This window comes from Carcharodon carcharias, chromosome 12 (genome assembly GCF_017639515.1).
Source record: "Carcharodon carcharias isolate sCarCar2 chromosome 12, sCarCar2.pri, whole genome shotgun sequence".
In the NCBI taxonomy this organism is placed as follows: domain Eukaryota; kingdom Metazoa; phylum Chordata; class Chondrichthyes; order Lamniformes; family Lamnidae; genus Carcharodon; species Carcharodon carcharias.
The window spans coordinates 59,702,694-59,722,466 of record NC_054478.1 but is presented as its reverse complement, the minus strand read 5'-3'; the positions used below and the strand labels follow the sequence as shown (position 1 = coordinate 59,722,466).

The 19,773-nt window shown below is 39.8% G+C and overlaps 1 protein-coding gene across 7 annotated transcripts in view; it reads right to left on the bottom strand.

The window, feature by feature from the left end:
- Nucleotides 1–1,918: 1,918 nt before the first annotated feature.
- Nucleotides 1,919–19,773, bottom strand: part of csrnp3 (cysteine-serine-rich nuclear protein 3) — a 257,084-nt gene continuing 239,229 nt past the window's right edge. For all 7 annotated transcript variants that reach the window (XM_041201463.1, XM_041201461.1, XM_041201465.1 and 4 more), the window contains 3 exons: nt 12,261–12,520; nt 8,485–8,781; nt 1,919–7,860 (listed from right to left, as the gene is read on the bottom strand). In XM_041201463.1, the coding sequence (XP_041057397.1) occupies nt 6,772–7,860; nt 8,485–8,781; nt 12,261–12,520 (1,646 nt within the window). In that variant the 3' untranslated portion in view covers nt 1,919–6,771. The remainder of the gene's footprint in view (nt 7,861–8,484; nt 8,782–12,260; nt 12,521–19,773) is intronic.

Below are 19,773 nucleotides of genomic sequence, written 5' to 3'. Positions count from 1 at the left end.
AAGGCATTTGGTGAAGTCCTTCATAAGAGACTTCGCTAAAGTTGAAGTTCGTGAAATTGAAGGAAAATTATTGAACTAATTTGGAAATTGGCTGAGTGGCAGGAGACAAAACTGAGATGATGAGGAGGTAATCTTAATTTCAGAATGTGATTTGTGGGACTGAATTTTCATTCGGCTGTGGAGACAGAAGCGGTGGCATATGGGACAACAACTGCTGCTATTGGCCAGTGTGCTGGCAAGTTCCCACCTCTGGGCTAATTTAAAACAGGCTGGAGTCAGGGGGGGTGGGGGGTTGTGGGGAAGGCAGGAAGGGAGATAGAGAGTTAGAGAGTTGACTGCTCTCTACCCACAAAAAGCAGGTAGTCAATTATGCCACCTAAAAGATCTTTTAAAGCTACTCCACTAGTGCCGACTGGAATTTTTCTGTTGGCGTGCAGGGCCTCTGCTGAGGCTGACGGATGGTGGCAGGCTCCCATTGTTAGACCAGTGGGTCAGCACACTATCCAAGTAGCAGTACCACTTACCCACCACCACCCTTGCCATAGCCATAATGCCCGAGCTAGAGCTGCGGCTGCCCAGTGGAGGGATTGAACCTCCACAACAATGGCTGGGCAGCTGTGGTCTCTTTGGATTTATAAGTTTATAAAAGATCTTCAGAATGGACCTCTATCTTAGGGAACCCTCTCTCTCGCCTACCTATATTGGCAACTCTCATCACTGATGGTGGGGCTGCTGATCTTTCAGTGCTAAAGGGCCACCTATTGGCCCTCCAGCCACAGGAGCTTGCCCACCAGCCTTAACCAGCTGGGGCACCGGGAGGCAGCCACTTAATTGGACGCCTTCTTCAAAATCGCTTCCAGGGCCCCGCCACCTGAAATTCAGCCCAATGTTGGAATTGGACCCTGGAACAAAAGTCCAGCCCTACAGGGTATACTACAGGGATCTGTACTGGCTTCAACTATTCACTGTACTTACTATTTTCTTAGATGACAGGACTGAGACTACATATCTAGGTTTGCCATTAACATGAAGATAGGCATTGTAGTGTAGGCAGAAGCAGGAAAATACAAAGATATAAATAGATTAAGTGTATGGGGCAAAAATGTGGTAAACTGAATTCAAAATAAGCAACTGTGAAGTCATCTACTTTGAACCGAAAACGGACAGATTATTTTCTAAATAGTGGAAAATTAGACATAGTGGTATTGGGGTCCAGATAGAAAGATCATTAAAATGCCATGCACAGAAAATAATCAAAAAAGGCTATGCAATGCCATTCTTTATATCTTTACACAACCTAAAGTTTGCATTCTGGGAATTTAGAAGGCTAAGGGATGATTTGATCCAAGTTTCCAAAATGTTAAGGGGAACTGATAGTTTCACTCTAATTTTCCCCCACACTGGTGGGGAGTGTAGGACAAGGGGACATACCCTAAAAGTTAGGCCTTTCATGAGTGAATACTTTTGTAAGCAAAGGGTGGTAGAAGTTTGGAAATCTCTTCCACAAAAGGCAGTTGATGCTAAATCAGTTGTTAATCTTAAATCTGAGATTGAAAGATTTCAATTAACCAAAGGTGTTAAATTATATGGGAAAAAGTGGGTATATGGAGTTAGGTCACATATCAACAATGATCTCATTAAATGGCAGAACAGGTTTGGGGGGCTGAATGACCAATTTGGTTCCTGTGTTAAAGCTTGGTCAAATAGGCAGGCTTATAGTCACCTATTCTAATATATCCTTCTTTGGCTCAATACTAATTTCCTGTGAAACATCTTGCTGCTGTTATGTGGAACATCTTAACGTTTATGTATTGGTATTGCAAATGTTTAAGAACAACAAGAAGAATGTAATTTTAGCCTCCAAATGATTGTTGTTGAAAATTGAATGAAGGCAAGAAAGAACTAGTTGGCAATGATGAAAATTCAATTAGTACTGTATTTTGGCTTCGTTTCTACAGCAATGTGGAATAATTAAAACATAGAATTTTCACATTCTGACCATCTATAAGCAACAATTGTATGTGCAAAGAAGGCAAAGAACTTCAGAAACAATAGATTGTCCAGTTTTACAGGCCCCGAAGATGCAAGTTAATTGGACAAATGTTAAACCTGCACCTCTCAATAGCTGGAATACAAACAAGCAGACATCAGAAAACCGAAGCTCATATAATACAATTCAGCCTTAACAATTAGCACTATTATACTAGCAACAGAAAAGATATTACAGTAAAATTTGAGAAAAAAAGTTTGCAATATATTGTTGCAACTGACCACAATAAATACATCAAGTGTTTGTATCGTCATTCATAATAAATACTGCACAGATAAATACTACCAAGGAGACATCTACTGTGAAAAAGTTTATTACAATATATAAGACCCAGATTGAATTGTTGTTGAGATTTTGCGGCTTCGTAGCCTACCTTCCTCTTCTCTTTTGGCACAACTAGGGTCACAGGTAGACTGTATAAATTCTTGCAATATCCACAGTTTTCAAAAATAGCAAAGTATTTCCTGTATGGTAGGATCCTGGATGAGACAACTAAACTATTGTCAAATGTGAGTTGAGACACTTCCAGTGTGCATTTTAATCTCTCTTTCAGTGATGATAAGTGTTACTTAAAGTAATTTCCAAAACTTAAAGCTGAAGTCACAACCTGCCTGAAAAGTATTTGCCTATGCAAACTTACAAAGCTGATTTGGACCAAAAACCTCTCATTTCTTTTAAATGTATTCATAATAGCTGTTTTACTCAATTTTCTTCCTGGATTAATCATCATGTGACTAATTTTGATCAAAGGTAAAGGACTGAAGAGCTTTAGTGATTACACAACTCTATATTACTTGTGCCATCACCAAAGCTGGAACTGGATGTATTCTGTACATCCTGTCTATTGTCTGATGGTATTTTCTTAAGAAGCAAACAGCCTCATCATACTATGTCAGTTTAAACACCCAGTGCTTCAGGAGTTTCCATACGATTTCTAATATTCAAGAAAGTTAGTTTTTAAGAAAAACCTTAATTCCAATAATCCCATTTACATGAAGCAACCAATGTCACCCAGAACTATTGATTAACCTAAATTTTACTCATTATATTTTGTTTACATGCCTAATTACCACAATGCCTGACAACAGCAAACTTAAAGGGCAGAATTTTACGCTCCCCTGGAAGTGGGTTGGCAGGCAGGTGTAAAATTTGATGTAAGGCCATGGGTGCAACTGACTCGCTCGCCCCTGACCCCACTGCAATTGTACCATGCAGTGGAGGGGGGGTCGGGTGGCTCACCCACTATTGGGCCAAATGAGGCCCTGAAGTGGCCAATTAATAGCCATTTAAGGGCCTCTATGTGCCCCGACACAATTATTCCTGCAGTGGGCGGAGGCTGGACACAAGTTTGAAGCCTGCCAGATCCCACACCTCGGGAAAAGGGAGGGGATCCTCATTTGTAGGCCCCCTGGGTCTAATAGAACTCCCCCAAGGTATCACCTCTCTTCCTGGCCCCTAGCTCCCTTGCTGGGGACTCCTAACTTGGCCCTGCTGAAACTCCCCCAACTCACCTCCCCAATCTGGCTCCAGGACTGACTACAGTCCCAACAGTGGCCACCGCTCCTAGTGGTGCTGCTGGAACCAGAGAGCTGCCGGTTATTTGATTGGCCAGTAGCTCTCATGATGAAACTTCCTCCTCAGATGGGGACAAAAGTCTCACCTTGAGCCAATTAACACCCCTCAGTGTTAAATGGCTCTGCAAGACAACCCACCCGAGGAAGAGGAAAGGCAGGCTTCCCATCTACCTTTTCGCTGGCGGGGTTGGGTGGGAACCCTGCTGAAATGTAATATTCTGCCGAAAAACATAATCTCATATTTCTTGCTATATAGCAACATAATCAGATTCAAATGGCTTTTCATGGGGATTAATACGCCAATTACTGGCTACTCACCTCAATAGATGCCAACATATTTGAAAAAAATATATTTTTTTGAAAGTGCCAAACATATTATTGAACCAAGGATGATTTTTGAAATTCTTTGCAAAAACTGCAATATAAGGTACTTGCACGAAAAACAGCAAATGTGTTGTTAAAAATGTTATTGCCTTGGTAGTATAATGTTCAAGTAAGTGCATGAAGAATTCTGCTAGAAAGGATTAACCTAAAGTTTCAAACCATTGAGAAGTCAACAGGCATTGATATATAAACCCAGCTAATGTATATATAGAAGTATATATAGAAACAGTGGTAGAGTATGTTGGATGCCAAAGTGACAGTATCTGTCACTTGCCTTTAAATGGAAAAAACACCAGTTATTTCAACAAAGGCTATATTAATGAGTAATTGAACCATCTAAAGATGGTTCCATTTGTTGTTATCGATATTTGCAAAGTTAAGTAAATTGGTAAAGCACAATTATACTAAAAATTTGAATTGCAAAGTTATCATTTTTTTGGAATGTACAGTTCCAAGACTGTACAAGTATAAACAATAACCTACATTACTTTGGTCCCTGCAGCCACATGTTGAAGTAAGCTCAGAATGAAAGGAAAAAGGTCTCATATATTTTGCTTTTTCAATGTTGTATTTTGGACATAGATTGTTCTAATAGTAATAGCAATTTTGGTCACTTTTTTTGAAACTAAACTTAAACCTGTAGTAAATATCCAGCACCATATTCAGCCTTTAACAATCAGTACACCTAATTCTAAGCAAATTTAGGATTAAAATGTCACACCACTGCTGATTGCAGTTTTGAATCATTATTTTGATATGGAGGTAGAGATGGTGTGTAGTTGGAGGCTGGTTTTCAGAGCCTTTCCTTCATTGTTACACAAACATGTTGCATGCTACAAGTAAATTTTATCCAAATGGACAGTTGTGATTTATATTCTATTTACATGACACAACTTAAAATAAACTTCAAGTAGATCAGTATAAACCCGCACAAAATAAAGCCAATGGGTTTAAAATTCTACAGCGATCTATAATAATTACCATATGATAAATCCGTGCATTAGCAGAGTAGCTCAGGTGTCCTGCTAGAATTTATGAAATGTGAGGCTTCAAATTATTATTTTTTAAATAAAATCACACTTGGGCTTTCTGAACTTTTCACTTTTATGTTTGTTAAATTCTAAATCTGAAATCCAAACATTTACCCACTAATGTAGCTGCTAAGTAGGAGCAGAATTTAAAGTGAGATGTATTGAATGAAATGAACATTCAACCAGGGAATAATATAGCATAACTTACATCCTCTGATTGCTGTCAAAAGATATCAGGAACTATTTAATGGAGCGTTAAAATGAGGTTCTGATAACTAATGACCTTTACTGTGGTTGCCTGAGTATTTTTTCCCTATACATAAGCACATTCACACCCTAATGGGAACACATGAATTAAAGTAAAGTGTTTTCCTGGAATGCCTTTTCAAAGTCACCACTAGATTTCTACAGGCTGTGAGGACTGCTTTTGACAATTTCCATCTCACTGAAGTTGAGTCTCTACACTATTCCATTTTGCAGGTGCTTCATGTAGTTGAAGATACTGGCAAGTGAGGGGGGGGGGGGAGTTTAAATTATCATAGAATATCTTACTACAGAAAATAAATTCAGGTTCTCAAACGTGTAGCTTGACAAAACATCTAGATTCCTGTTATAAAGAAATATTGAATTTTAACTGGATAAGTGCACAGTACTTATAAAGAGCCCACAACAATTTTTCTGCGGTAAAGATTTCACTTTAGTCTGCTTGATAGAACAAACATGTATTTCCTTTAGTTATTAGTGGTAACAGAAGTGGATTGTCTTTTCAGCCCCTCCATTTCCACACTGTTGATAGTATGGAATTTTTTTCTACAGTAGACGTTTTTTTTTAAATATATCCAATGTAGTCAGTAGAGGAATAACAATGCAAGATTCCTCATTCATTACAATGGAACTAGCTCAATTGCACATGCTACAGGTCAAAAACACAACAACCTGTTTTAGGATAATTCCTACAGCTGCAAGATACATCCACAGCTTTTTGTTTAACATCAGCTGTTCTGGCTCCACAACTCTATAAAGTATTGAATAAAAACACAGTAAAGAAAGAACTGCCCACTTATATCAAGCTCAAAGTATCACCTTAATTAAAAATGAAATCTATATAATTTCAAACAAAATCTTCTGCTGCATGCCATGGATCGGATCATCAGTCTTCCATGTATACAGCTGGCAAGAGGAATATTTAACATATACTTCACATAATTGCACACTAACTGGCATAAATAAATTCACAGATGAAACAATAAAATTATTTTCATAATTTTCACATGTACAGTACGTAAAGTTATATCCATATATTTTGTTGAAAACTGGGACCTTACTTAAATTTTTGAGAATATGTGATGCAGACTAAAAGCCAAGAGCAAAGCTTGTGATATATTTCTTCAATCTGGCTGGGTTGGTATCCTTCACCAGTAATGCTTGTTTAACAGTTAAAATGCTTTTGAAGCCATATAAATTATTAATGACTAGGATGGCTTATACCAAATCACGCAATGCCTAATGCAGCATTTCACTGCTGTGGATAAAGAATTGTATAAAGTCTGCTTCCGATCACATCCTGTAGTCTTTAAAGCATTGAATGCTAGTGGCATCAACCACCATTACTGACCAATTGACCTAAAGATGGTGGTGTTAAAAACATGTAAACTATTTAAGTTATACTCCTTTCCATTCTGAATAACTGGTAAAATGTAGTAAAGAACAAAAATTAGAGTGACTGAGCACACTAAACAAACACAGTTTCCACTACTGATGTTTTAATAGTCTCTTCTAACAGTCCACTGCCCTCTGGGAGGATGATGGTATTTTCCAGTACCTGTTTAGGTGCGTAAACATCCCCATTTGAAGCAGCAACATAGTCATCTTGAACATGGTTATTTAAATAGCTTTGAAGCTCTGCTTGAGAGTGGTTAGGTTGTTGTTCAGCATATAAATTGTTACACTGAGCATTATTTTCATGTGCTGAAGGACAACAGACTATCACAGAAGGTGTTGTTATGGGATAGTGAGCACCGGTAAAGCTTCCCTCTGGCTGGTGTGCATATTCAATATATTGCTCTACAGCTGAGCCATAAGGCACCAAGGAAAGTGCTCCATTCTCCTGACTCCTCTCCGTATAGTTTGATGTTAAAGTGGCTTCTACACAGAAAGGCTCATTGCCACAATCTGTAGTAGCAGTTGTAGTGCTGGTAGTAGCAGTAGTGGTAGCAGCAGCAGCATTACCCTCTATTTGATAATATAGTGTTGACGAATTAGTGTAATAAGAGGCATCTTCTGGTGGTGTGTTATCATGCGCAGAAGTGCCATCAGCATAGCATAACACAGAAGAAAGGGGAATAGCTTCAGTTTGTGTCACAACAGGGGCAGCCAATGCTTCACTAAAGCTTTCAGCTTTGCTGTCTGCCTCTTCGTCCGATTCACTGGCTGCCAAGCTCTGAATGCTGGAGTCCGTTATGCCACTGCACAAACTGCTCCCATCATCATCCTCCTCCTCCTCATCTTCTGCTTGCCATTCCAGCTCCTCTGCTGACTGAAGGTGCATCACTGCCGTTTCGGGTTCATTTTCAATGTCAAAGCTGTCTGCAACAGAATATTCGTGGGATTGCTGGCTTTGTATCAGATGACTAGCATGAGCATTCATGTCTCCCGAGAAACCATTCTCCATCCCAAGCTGCTGCTGATTTTTCTCCAACTCCAGCTTCATTATTGTGTGCAAAAAATGTGTCCGTACCCTAATCGGGTTGAACTCAATCCTGCCTGCAGCGTTGCTGCAGCCTTCTTTTGTGCATCCACATGGGAAAGACATGCGGTCCACCTAGGGGAAAATTGCACAGACAAATTATTACACAAGCAAATGCATATGTTCCATCCCAGGTTCAGATGCCAATTAGTGTATTGGTATCTCATGTGCCTCAAGGTCGCTGTTTTCCTGATTTTATTTATCGGCACAGAATGCCATACTACACCAACAAATACATATTCAAATGTCGTTTTTCATCCATTTGTGATGAAAACAGAAGACTTCCAAGTCAGCACTGGGGGAAAAAACAACCTCTTGTGTGCAGAACAAATACAAAGGCTATTTAGTCCTCATGATGAAAAGATAAAGGTAATTTTAAAACATGCTGAGGGGTCGTCAGTATCCATTATATCTGAATTATTTTATTTAATGAAAAGAAGTCCCAACAGTCATTGCACACATTCAAGCCAAACAGCATTGTTAGTACAGGCAGCACACTAACATACTCTCTCCACTCCCCATGCAGCAAGCTACAAGAGAAATATGCTCTGAGAGATAGGAAGGGAGAGGAAACAACAGTTCATTTGATTTGAATCACAACAAAATTTGTCAAGAAATAGGGCAGCATTTGATAAAAAATACACTTACAACTAAAAAAAAAACTAGGGTTCATATAAATGACTCATGTTATCCACTTACTTGGCATTTAATCCCTGCTTGACTACAAGCACAAAGTTCAGGATCACAGTATATTCGACAATCACAGCCACAATCTTCCCTGGATACACGAATTGCACGGAGCTCATGTTTCTCCTCTCCATCGATCTTTTTAACCCCAGAAGCCCGTAATAATGCCCTTCTCTTTTTGGTTGGCAATGGTTGTAAGAAGAAGTAGTCATCAACTTCTGTATTATCTAGGTCAATGTCGTCATCAGAAATATCATCTAATGTGAGTGTATTGGCTTCCTCAGACTCAACTGTGCCATTTTTTGTTAGCTGCAAATGCAAAGCATGATTGACAATAATACAATCAATACTTATCTAAAATATTATTTCAAATGATGCAATTTTACAATTTATTGAATAAATAACACATTAATTATCAAAAGACTAATATTTACATTTTTAACATAAACTTAAATAAATTTCGAAGCAACAAATGTCCAATGCAATAAATTTTGGAGAAGTGTGTTTCAATGGACCACAGCCTTCAGGTGCCAACGTTATCATCTTCCCACTCATTCCCAAGTTCATCCTATAATTGCGGGGGGGGGGGGGGGGGGGGGGGGGCATTCGCCAGCCTGCCCACCATGTTTACATAATTAATCAGGGCTTAATTAACAAGCCAGTTGAGCCCGATATCTCATTGCCCATGCCATAATACGGTTGGCATTTTTATAAATAAACTTTTTACAAGGGGCTGAGGAAGTACTCTCTTCATGGCGCTTGGCCTTTGTGCTTCGGGTGGGAGGCTTCCCTAAGATAGTACACTCACTTAATTTCTACCTGCCTACTCTGTAAAACATACCACCCCCACCCAATTCCCTAAGCTGTCCAAACCCTCCCTGCCCAAGACCCTGGACTTATCTGGCTCCGGGATCCATGGCCTGCTTGTCGTCCTAACAGTGCCCACTAATGCATTATTGGCGCTGCCAGCCAATCAGATTGGTCAGCAGTTCCCGAGAGAGAGTGTGTGTGTATGTGTGTGTGTGTGTGTGTGTGTGTGTGTGTGTGTGTGTGTGTGTGTGTGTGTGTGTAAGCTGTTTGCGCATCCCCAGTGACCCCCACTCTTCCTATAATTTTCAAGATTAAATTGGATAGGTAGAGGAGAAATGTCACCATGGATTGGTTTGGCCGAACGGCAAGTTTCCGTATTGTGACTTTTATGTGTTTCTATGATATGGTAACGTGTTTGGATATAATCTATATTACTGCAATTACAAATTTGTTTACAATCACTTTTGCGTGAAGACAAATGTACCCCAAAACACAAGGTACTTCTGTGAGCAGATGTTAAATGGACCACCCTATTAAAGTAAATGACAGGCACCTCATCTGTAAAATCCAGAAGCAATGTACATGAATATAATATTGTACTTTGACTCACTGTTGAAGTCAGGACACTGTGGAGCATTAATTTATTAACTTCAATACCAATAATTTCTCAAAACATATGCCATACAAATGAAATATATTTCTTAAACTACCAACATAACTAGAAGCTGCCATTGCAACTGCAAAGCTTTCAAGCTCTGGGCTACCACTTTGAATTCCAACAACTACTGGTAGGATGAAAAACATCATAGTTGTAGAACGCAAAACCTGGGCAGCAGAAAGCAGAACAATCATAGCTCTAAAGCCTCAAGTCTTTGGGATTTCACTACATCCTAAGTTTTAATTATTATATTTATAATCCATGATTTAGTGTCTTTATTCAGTTTACTTTTTCATAATTTCCTCTCAGGCAGGCTCGTGCTACTTAACTTCCAGAACTAGAAAAATGGCTTATGACACTTGTTATTTTAGTTTGAAGACCTGGTGGAGAAGTTTGCTTCACAAATTCATGTTCTCTGCAATCTCTTTTCTATAGACCTAATACAGATGAACATCTGACAGTAAGAAAAGCATAACATTGTATTATACTACAGTTAAATTGGAGCAGATCCAAGAAGTAATACTGATATGAAATTGCAATCAGATCAATGCAAATTCATTTTACTTCCATTAGCACTGCGATTACTCAACAGTCTGTGCAAAAGGATGGGACTGACTGAACAGTTAGGATCCTACTGTGAGCAGAATGTGGTGTTTTCAATTCAGTGAATTGATGTGAGGGTTATTTTATACAAATGGACCTAATTAGTTGTTTGCTGAACTAATTCCAATGTTTACCATTAAGAGAAAAGGACCTTAGTCAACCAGTGGGTTTTTATGATAATCTGCAGCTTTTGTGGCTATTTTTTTTCCTCTGGTGCATTAATTTACCAAGTTTGCCAAATTCTGTTTCAAAAATATGGTGTCAAAACTCATTATCACATCACTTGAATGTGATCCAACTTCTCTGGCTTGTCTGCTCCCAAAACACTGTTCATAAAGGCAATGAGCTTTATGCCAATAAGTTCTAGCACATTTAACTTTTCAAACTGCTGTTTGAAAAAATTATTATTCAGTCTGATGGCATTCCTATTGAATGCATTGTTGTGGGTGCTATGTTTAGGTTTAATTTGGTGAAACCCAAACAAATAACCTTGAAAGACCATAGCATATAAATTCATGGATCCCCAATGAGACAGAGTAACTGCAGCTCCATGGGACTTACGCTCGCCAATATCCAAAGACCTCAATTCATTCAGAAATCCAGGGGTCAGCTAATTTCAATAATACTGGTGGAATAAGAGTATGAGTTTCATTCACTAGAGGTCACATACCAAGAGCTGAATTCAAGGGCTACATGCAGTTAAGCAGTTGCACAAGCTCTCGGGAGAGAGCTGCAACACAAGCAAAAGACAGATGTAACTTTTCAGAGACAGATGTGATATTGCAGAGCTTCCACATTACAGAATAGAAGGATGCCATTTTTGGAGCATTAAGAAAGAAGCAACCACATGCAACAACGAGGCATTTGCAAGGAAATGGCTGTGACTGGGGATGGGACCTCCAAAAGCCCCACGATCCACTTGCATTATCATAACTAGTTAATTGGCCTTATTGACTCAGCAAAGATAAGAATATTTTCAGATGAATAACAGGCTATATAACTGAATCCCAGCATATAATAAATCCAAACTCAAGAAGTAAGGCTCATCATTGCAAATGAGATGCACATTTGGTGGAAAAAAAGCTTTTGCAGTCCATATGTTTTGATTCAGAATTAGGGGTCATAGATTCAAGATTAAACATAAGAGATTTATAAAGAGAGCAAAAGTAGCCTCTTCACATAGCGAGTTGTGAGGCTGTGATATTAACTTCCAGAGTTAGATAGGAACTGTCTCCAAGCTCCTCCCATTTTATCACCATTACTTCTGAGAGAAATTATTTCAATCTTCCAACACAATTGAATTTACACCAGTGTTTCTCAATGGAACACGGCATATAGCAGCCCCCTCAAAAATTCCTACCATGCATATTTGCAATTGCTGATTTGGACCCATCCCCAATCCAGGAATTTCAGGGCTTATTGGATTAACGTTACCAATCAGTATCAAAATTGAAACTCATCAAGACACTGCCCTCTGGTCAAACTTGCAAATACTTCTTGGAGTTTCAAAAATATGACCTCCACAAACTGTGGCCTGAATTAGGGCTGTAACTCTTTCGAGTACAAACCCGTTTCCATCTGTTTCAGATGAAGTTACATTGTTTCCAATTGTGAGATTTGAACTCTTGATCTTGGGGTTACAAACCCAGTACCAGTCGCCACTGTCAGCTATAAATGTTTCTGAGTAATTCTGATAAAGGGTACGGAGTCATCTTACCTTCAATTTCAGTGAGTTGAGCTTTTCTTCCTTCAGGTGCTCTTTCAGCATCTCTCCATGCAGTCTCTCTTGCTCCAAGGCAAATTCCCCAAGAGTGTACTGTCGTACACATTTGTGCCGATTGGACATGCCAAGTGTGCTGCCACCCTGGCTGGGGACACTAGTGAAACCCTGTCTCCGTGTGAAGTAATAGACAGTCACATAGTCAAAGCGAACATTTTTTGTCCTCATCCGCTTCTCCCTTTTCAGGATTGATGATGCTGTGGATATAAAAAGATAAAACTAGCTCAGATACTGTTCTACACTGACTAACTGTACTTATAAAAATACACCATCGTGACCATTGGACAGGAAGAAAATATTTGATGCAGATTTGACATAAATGATTGAGTCTTGTTGGTAAACTTAATCATTACTGTTTTAAACTTTGCAGTAAGTATTCTTAGGGGTGTTTATAAAACAATAGTGAAAATCCTTGTTAGAAGTACTGTATATTCATATTTCCTTGATATTTAGTGGACTGAAAGGTCTGAAGGTGGATAAATCACCTGGACCAGATGGATTACACCCCAGAGTTCTGAAGGAGAAAGCTTAAGAGATAGTGGAGGCGTTAGTGGTGATCTTTCAGGAATCACTGGAGTCAGGGAGGGTCCCAGAGGACTGGAAAATCACTAATGTAACACCCCTGTTTAAGAAGGGAGTGAGGCAAATAACGGGAAATTACAGGCTGATTAGCCTGACCTCAGTCATTGGTACGATTTTAGAGTCCATTATTAAGGATGAGATTTCAGAATACTTGGAAGTGCATGCTAAAATCGGGCAAAGTCAGCATGATTTCATCAAGGGGAGGTCATGCCTGACAAATCTGTTAGGATTCTTTGAGGAGGTAACAAGTAGGTTAGACAAAGGAGAGCCAATGGATGTTATCTACTTGGACTTCCAGAAGGCCTTTGACAAGGTGCCGCACAGAAGGCTGCTCAGTAAGGTAAGAGCCCATGGTGTTAGAGGCAAGGTACTAGCATGGATAGAAGATTGGCTGTCTGGCAGGAGGCAGAGAGTGGGGATAAGGGGGTCCTTCTCAGGATGGCGGCTGGTGACTAGTGGAGGTCAGTGTTGGGACCACAACTTTTCACTTCATACATTAATGATCTAGATGAAGGAACTGAGGGCATCCTGGCTAAGTTTGCAGATACAAAGATAGGTGGAGGGACAGGTAGTATTGAGGAGGCAGGGAGGCTGCAGAAGGATTTGGACAGGTTAGGAGAATGGGCAAAGCAGTGGCAGATAGAATAAAACTTGGGGAAGTGTGAGGTCATGCACTTTGATAGGAAGAATAGAGGCATGGACTATTTTCTAAATGGGGAGAGAATTCAGAAATCTGGAGTGCAAAGGGACTTGGGAGTCCTAGTCTAGGATTCTCTTAAGGTTAACTTGCAGGTTGAGTCAGTAGTTAGGAAGGCAAATGCAATGTTGGCATTTATTTTGAGAGGACTAGAATATAAAAGCAGGGATGTGCTGCTGAGGCTTTATAAGGCTCTGGTCAGACAACTTTAGAATATTGTGAGCAATTTTGGGCCCTGCATCTCAGGAGGATGTGCTGGCCCTGGAGAGGGTCCAGAGGAGGTTCACGAGAATGATCCTAGGAATGAAAGGCTTAACATATGAGGAACATTTGAGGACTCTGGGTATATACTCGATGGAGTTTAGAAGGATGAGGGGGGATCTAATTGAAACTTACAGAATACTGAAAGGCCTGGATAGAGTGGACATGGGGAAGATGTTTCCATTAGTAGGAGAGTCTAGGACCCGAGGGCACAGCCTCAGAGTAAAGAGAAGACCTTTTAGAACAGAGATGAGGAGAAACTTCTTTAGCCAGAGAGTGGTGAATCTATGGAATTCATTGCCACAGAAGGCTGTGGAGGCCAGGTCATTGATTGTATTTAAGACCGAGATAGAGAGGTTCTTATTGGTAAGGAGATCAAAGGTTACGGGGAGAAGGCGGGAGAATGGGGTTGAGAAACTTATCAGCCATGATTGAATGGCGGAGCAGAATCGATAAGCCGAATGGCCTAATTTCTGCTCCTATGTCTTATGGATAAATATACCTCCCAATGTGTACAGAGTTATAAAGATCAGGACAGCCTTAAGCTCAATAACTGGTTTGTGCTAAGTTTGATGACCTTGGTCAGGATTGTAATAGGGGATATAATTGACTACTCTGTCCTCTGGCTATGGAGGGGAAACTTGCCTGGGTTCCCTTCCTGATTGTTATTTAGGGGTCCATGCTGGAAAGTATGCTTTTATGGGTTTCACGTAAGGACAGAATCAGGTACAGCTAAAATGTTCCACCTGTATGCTTGTACAACCTGCTAATCACTATGGTTTCTAGAGTATGGCTGCTTTGTTTGATGTCAGAGATCGCCTGCATCCTTGAACAATGCCAAGTTATGAGTCAGGAAGGAGAAACGTTGAAAAGGAGGATATTAACAGAATAAATGCTTACCAGTGTCCTCTAGTGGCTCAACTGTGGAATATGTTTCACTAAAATATACAAACATTCCCTTCCACAATTTTGTCCATAAGAAATAGATTTACGTAAATCTAAATGATTACTGATTAAATATTAGGGATTGTGCATTCCTGTATGTCTGAACAGCAGATCCACAACAGGTGCAGAAAGGAGCGTTGAAATTAGATCAGTAAGGTCCTATAACTTCCTTCTGCTTGAAATTCTGTGCACTTCTATTTATAGTGAATTGAAGCGCTTGCATATATTTCTAGTGTGAGCCTCATTAAGGTTTCAGGTTTTCTACAAAAATATTCAAACGAATACCTCGCACAGTTCAGTGGCACTTGCGTGCCAGATTTGCTCTTTTATACTTGGCGTACCTTTCTTGGAACACTAGCAAGGAAGTTTTGTGGATGTAGGAACTCTTAAATAGTCTTTGGAAAGATTTTGTTTTGTAATGTTTACAGAAGCTGCTTTTGACAGGCATTTTTTTCTGTATTTTTGTTCAAACAAGTTAATTATGGTAGAAAAATGTAAGACATTTCACTTCATTTCTTAAGCTAAGTTCATTTTTAAAGCACCTTACATAAAGTATTTCATGAGTGAGGTGGTACAAAATGTAAGGAAGCATGCTAGGGAGATCGGCAGGCCCCCATCATTCTGTAGGTATTAGAACACCTAACTACCAGTAACATGTAATACAACAATGCCTATATTATGTGTAAGTTAGGTACTATGTTATATGATGACTTGCAAAGGGAGTCCTATAACAATAGAGAAACTGGAAGATTTCATTGGGGAAAGATTAAACTGGCAATGTTTTCTTGGAAACTAGAAAGCACCTAAAAGCATATAAATAAAGTCGTGTTGTGATTTCTCTTCTGCAGAGGCCATCTTTTTGGTTCTATAAAAGGACAATGAATAATAGAGAAGGACAGTAGATTTTTTTTTTACATTCAGCTACTAGTTTAACTGAATAGAGTTTGCAAGTTTTATTGCACTGATCTATTAAAAGAGCTGTTAAGTCTTATGTGCCATTATGCATGAAATATTCTAAGCCCTGTCTCACTGTTGGGACCTTGCACTGACTTGTATGGACAGAAAAAATTCAGACGGTACATCTGTGGTTTTCCAATAAACATTTGTATGTTATCTGTGCCAGTGACATGGAGTCCCATAAAAGTTTGTCATTGAATCATTAATACTGCAACAAGGAACGGTAAAATAAAAAATGCAGGTTAAAAAAATGGAATAATCTCCTGCTCTTCTTCTGAGGCTACTGTTTTTAATTTAAGTGCGTTATGGGAACTGAGTATCCCTAGTTCTGCAGTAGTGTGAATGAGATGACAAGGGCAACAGTTGATTGACCTGGCACAATGATTGAGTGGAAGGTGCTGAGAGAACAACTAATAGGGTTAAGGAACAATGGGGCCAATTTTAACCTTTGGTGATGTTGAATAGGCCACCTGTTAAACACTGTTGCTGATTTTTGTTTCCACCATGGAAGCTTATACTTAACTAGGTCCTAGGTAATGGTGCAACACTATGTACTATGATGTAAACCTGCTGCCACAAATCTACATTTTAAACATGTAAAAAAGCTGCGATCAGTGATGTGTAACCCTGATAGAACATAACTTTTACAACAAACCCTTCTGCTTGTTTATATTCAAAGAAATTTTTAATATGCTGTACATTTGACCAGACTTGCAGTACAAGTGCAATTGTTTGTATCTATAAACTGAAGTTCTTTAAGAGCAAATCCAATTTAGGATAATTTAGTTATAGTTTCCACATTTTAAGCAAAAAATTAATTGGGAAATATGGTGGGGAGGATTTTATGGTGGTGCCGGGCATTTCACCTGCTGGCTGGAGAGCTGGCAAGAGATCCACGTTGCTCCTTTGGGAAGGCTCAGTTGTATCAAGTGCTCTTCAGGTACTTAAGTGGCTCGTAGTAAGCTTTCCCTGGGATCATGGACCCTGGGAGATTGGGGGGTGAAAACTCCACCCACTGAGAGCTGTTGGCCAATCAGAGGCTAGCAGCTCTTTTGCTCAGCAGTGCCACTGGGGAGGCAATGGCTATTGCCGCAATGACACCCACTAGGGGCTCAGGATTGAGGAGTGACCTTGGCTACAGGTAAGTAATGGCATGAGGGGTTTTGTGGGGTTAGGATCACAGTGGAGAGGGTCCAGAGGGGGTTGGCAGCCAGGGCAGGTGCGTGGCTCTCAGCAGCCCCCTTCCTGATGCTGGGCCCCTCGATCAGGTTCCTTTCAATGAGGGATCCAACCCCTTACATGAGTTTGTCGTGCTATCCACATGGCGACAGGCCCACCTGCCTCACGGCTAATACAAGAGATGGCGGGATGGGACCCTTAAGTGGGCATTAATTGCCAACGTAAGGTCCTCAATTGGCAGCGGGGGTAGAAAGTCCAACCACGTGTCTTCCTGCCCTAGACTTAATTTTGGCAGAAGCAGTAAAAGCAGGTTGCTTGCATGCCACCCTCCTGTCTTCAAACCTGCCTCAAGAGAGGGCATAAAATTCTGCCCACAGTAATTCCTTTAAGATAAAAATAAATGATTGAACTGAATTTTAAAACCTTATATATTTGTTTAAAATTATTTAAAAATCTTTACAGATCTTAGTTTCAGCTTCATCGAACAAGTGGGCTAAATTCATTTTGTTACTACAAGTAACTTTTCATCATTAACAGTTAATAGTCTACTTTGAAACAAAAAGTCACTATACAAAGATGCAAGCTTAAGAAATAAAAACAGAAAATGACCAGCTGGTCCACCTAGCCTGTCCACATTCACGTTATCTTTAGCATCACAATTTCCAACACCTCCTACCTACTCACAGCCATTTGCTCCCCTGGGTGGGGAAAAATCTAGATAAAAGATACAAGGTTATTTGAGGGAGAAAAAATGGTCTGGGAATTTCCTCTCTGACTGGTGATTAAAATTAATCCAGGAGACCATATTGACCACAATTCACATCAGCTATCTTTAGTTCTCCATGATTTCAGCCAAGCCATGAACTGGTTCAGCTGTCTTATGGAACAATTGAGGATTCACTGCATCAGCCAAATATTAGTGCAAAGGTTTATGATCCTCTGGGGGAAAAAAAATAATCACCAGACGTTAAACCTCCTTGACCTCCTTATATTCATGATCCCTGGATATCCCTAGCCTTAAAGCACAAAATAATACAGCACAGGAGGTGGCGATTTGGCCCACTGTGCCGGTACTGGCTCTTTGAAAGAGCTATCCAATTAGTCCCACCTCCCCTCGCCCTGCAACTTTTTTTTTGTCTTTAAATATTTATCCAATTTCCTTTTGGAAGTTATTATTGAATCTGCTTCCATCACCCTTCAGGCAGTATATTCTCGATCATAACTCATGGCATAAATTTATTTTCTCTTCTTGCTGCCTCTGGTTCTTTTGCCGATTACCTTAAGTCTGTTCCCTCTGATTTCTGACATTTCTGCCAAATAATCCATTTATATGAATACTGTTTAGTGCAATCATTATTTCAAAACTCCCTTTTTCTGTGAAGTAAATAGGCCCAGCTTCAAAAGTCTATCAGGCTGACACAAATGTTTTAAAGTGGGCATCCCTTCTATGACCGTTTTTTGAAATTGCTCCACAGCCTCTATATCAGCTACCATATGAGGGAATCAAATTTGGACTTAATATTCCAAGTAAGGCCTAAGTAAGGTCCTATACAAAATGGTGCTTTTATTTTACAATGAATAATCCTAGCAATGCAACCTGTTACGATCTTGGTCGAGACCAGTAACTTTGCTGAAAAAGAGACGTATCAAAGCTTTTCACCTTGCACTCGTCAGGACACTTCGCAAAAATACCAATATTCTTGCTGGAAGTCAACAATTTATACAGTATGTGAAGAAAGTGCTGATTGGGTGGCAAGTGGTCGCTGATTGGAGGGGAATAAGAAAAGTGATAGGCAGAGAAATCAAGGGCAAGAATCAAACAGGGCCTCAGTGAAAAATAGTGGGAATGGGACAAGTAATGTTAAAAAGACAATCCTTAAGGCGGTGGAGTTGCATTGCTGGTTAAAGAGGAAATTAACGCAATAGTGAGAAAAGATATTAGCTCCAAAGATGTGGAATCTGTATGAGTAGAGTTGGGAAACAGTAAGGGGCAAAAAACGTTAGTGGGGGTTGTATATAGACCCCTAAACTGTAATGGTGATGTTGGGAATGGCATTAAACAGGAAATTAGAGATGCATGCAATAAAGGAATATCTGTAATTATGGGTGACTTTAATCTGCATATGGATTGGGCAAATCAAATTAGTAATGATACCGTAGAGGAGGAATTCCTGGAGTGTATATGGAATGGTTTTCTGGACTAATATGTTGAGGAATCAGCCAGAGAATAGGCCATCCTAGACTGGGTATTGTGTAATGAGAAAAGAATAATTGGCAAATAGTTGTGCGAGGCCCCTTGGGGATAAGCAACCATAATATGACAGAATTCTTCATCAAGATGGAGTGTGACGTAGTTGATTCTGAGACTAGGGTCCTGAATCTTAATTACTGAAACTACAATGGTATGAGACGCGAGTTGGCTATGATGGATTGGGAAATGTTACTTAAAGGAATGGCAATGGCAAACATTCAAAGAGCGCATGGATAAACTGCAACAAGTGTTTATTCCTGTCTGATGCAAAAGTAAAATAGGAAAGGTGGCCAAACCAGGGCTTACAAGGGAAATTAGAGATAGCATTAGATCCAAGGAAGAGGCATACAAATTGGCCAGAAAAAAACAACAGACCCGAGGATTGGGAGCAGTTTAGAATTCAGCAAAGGAGAACCAAGGGATTGATTAAGAAGGGGAAAACAGAGTACAAGAGTAAGCTTGCAGGGAACATAAAAACTGACTGTAAAAGTTGCTATAGGAATGTGAAGAGAAGAAGATTGGTGAAGACAAATGTAGGTCCCTTACAGTCAGAAGCAGGGGAATTTATAATGGGGAAC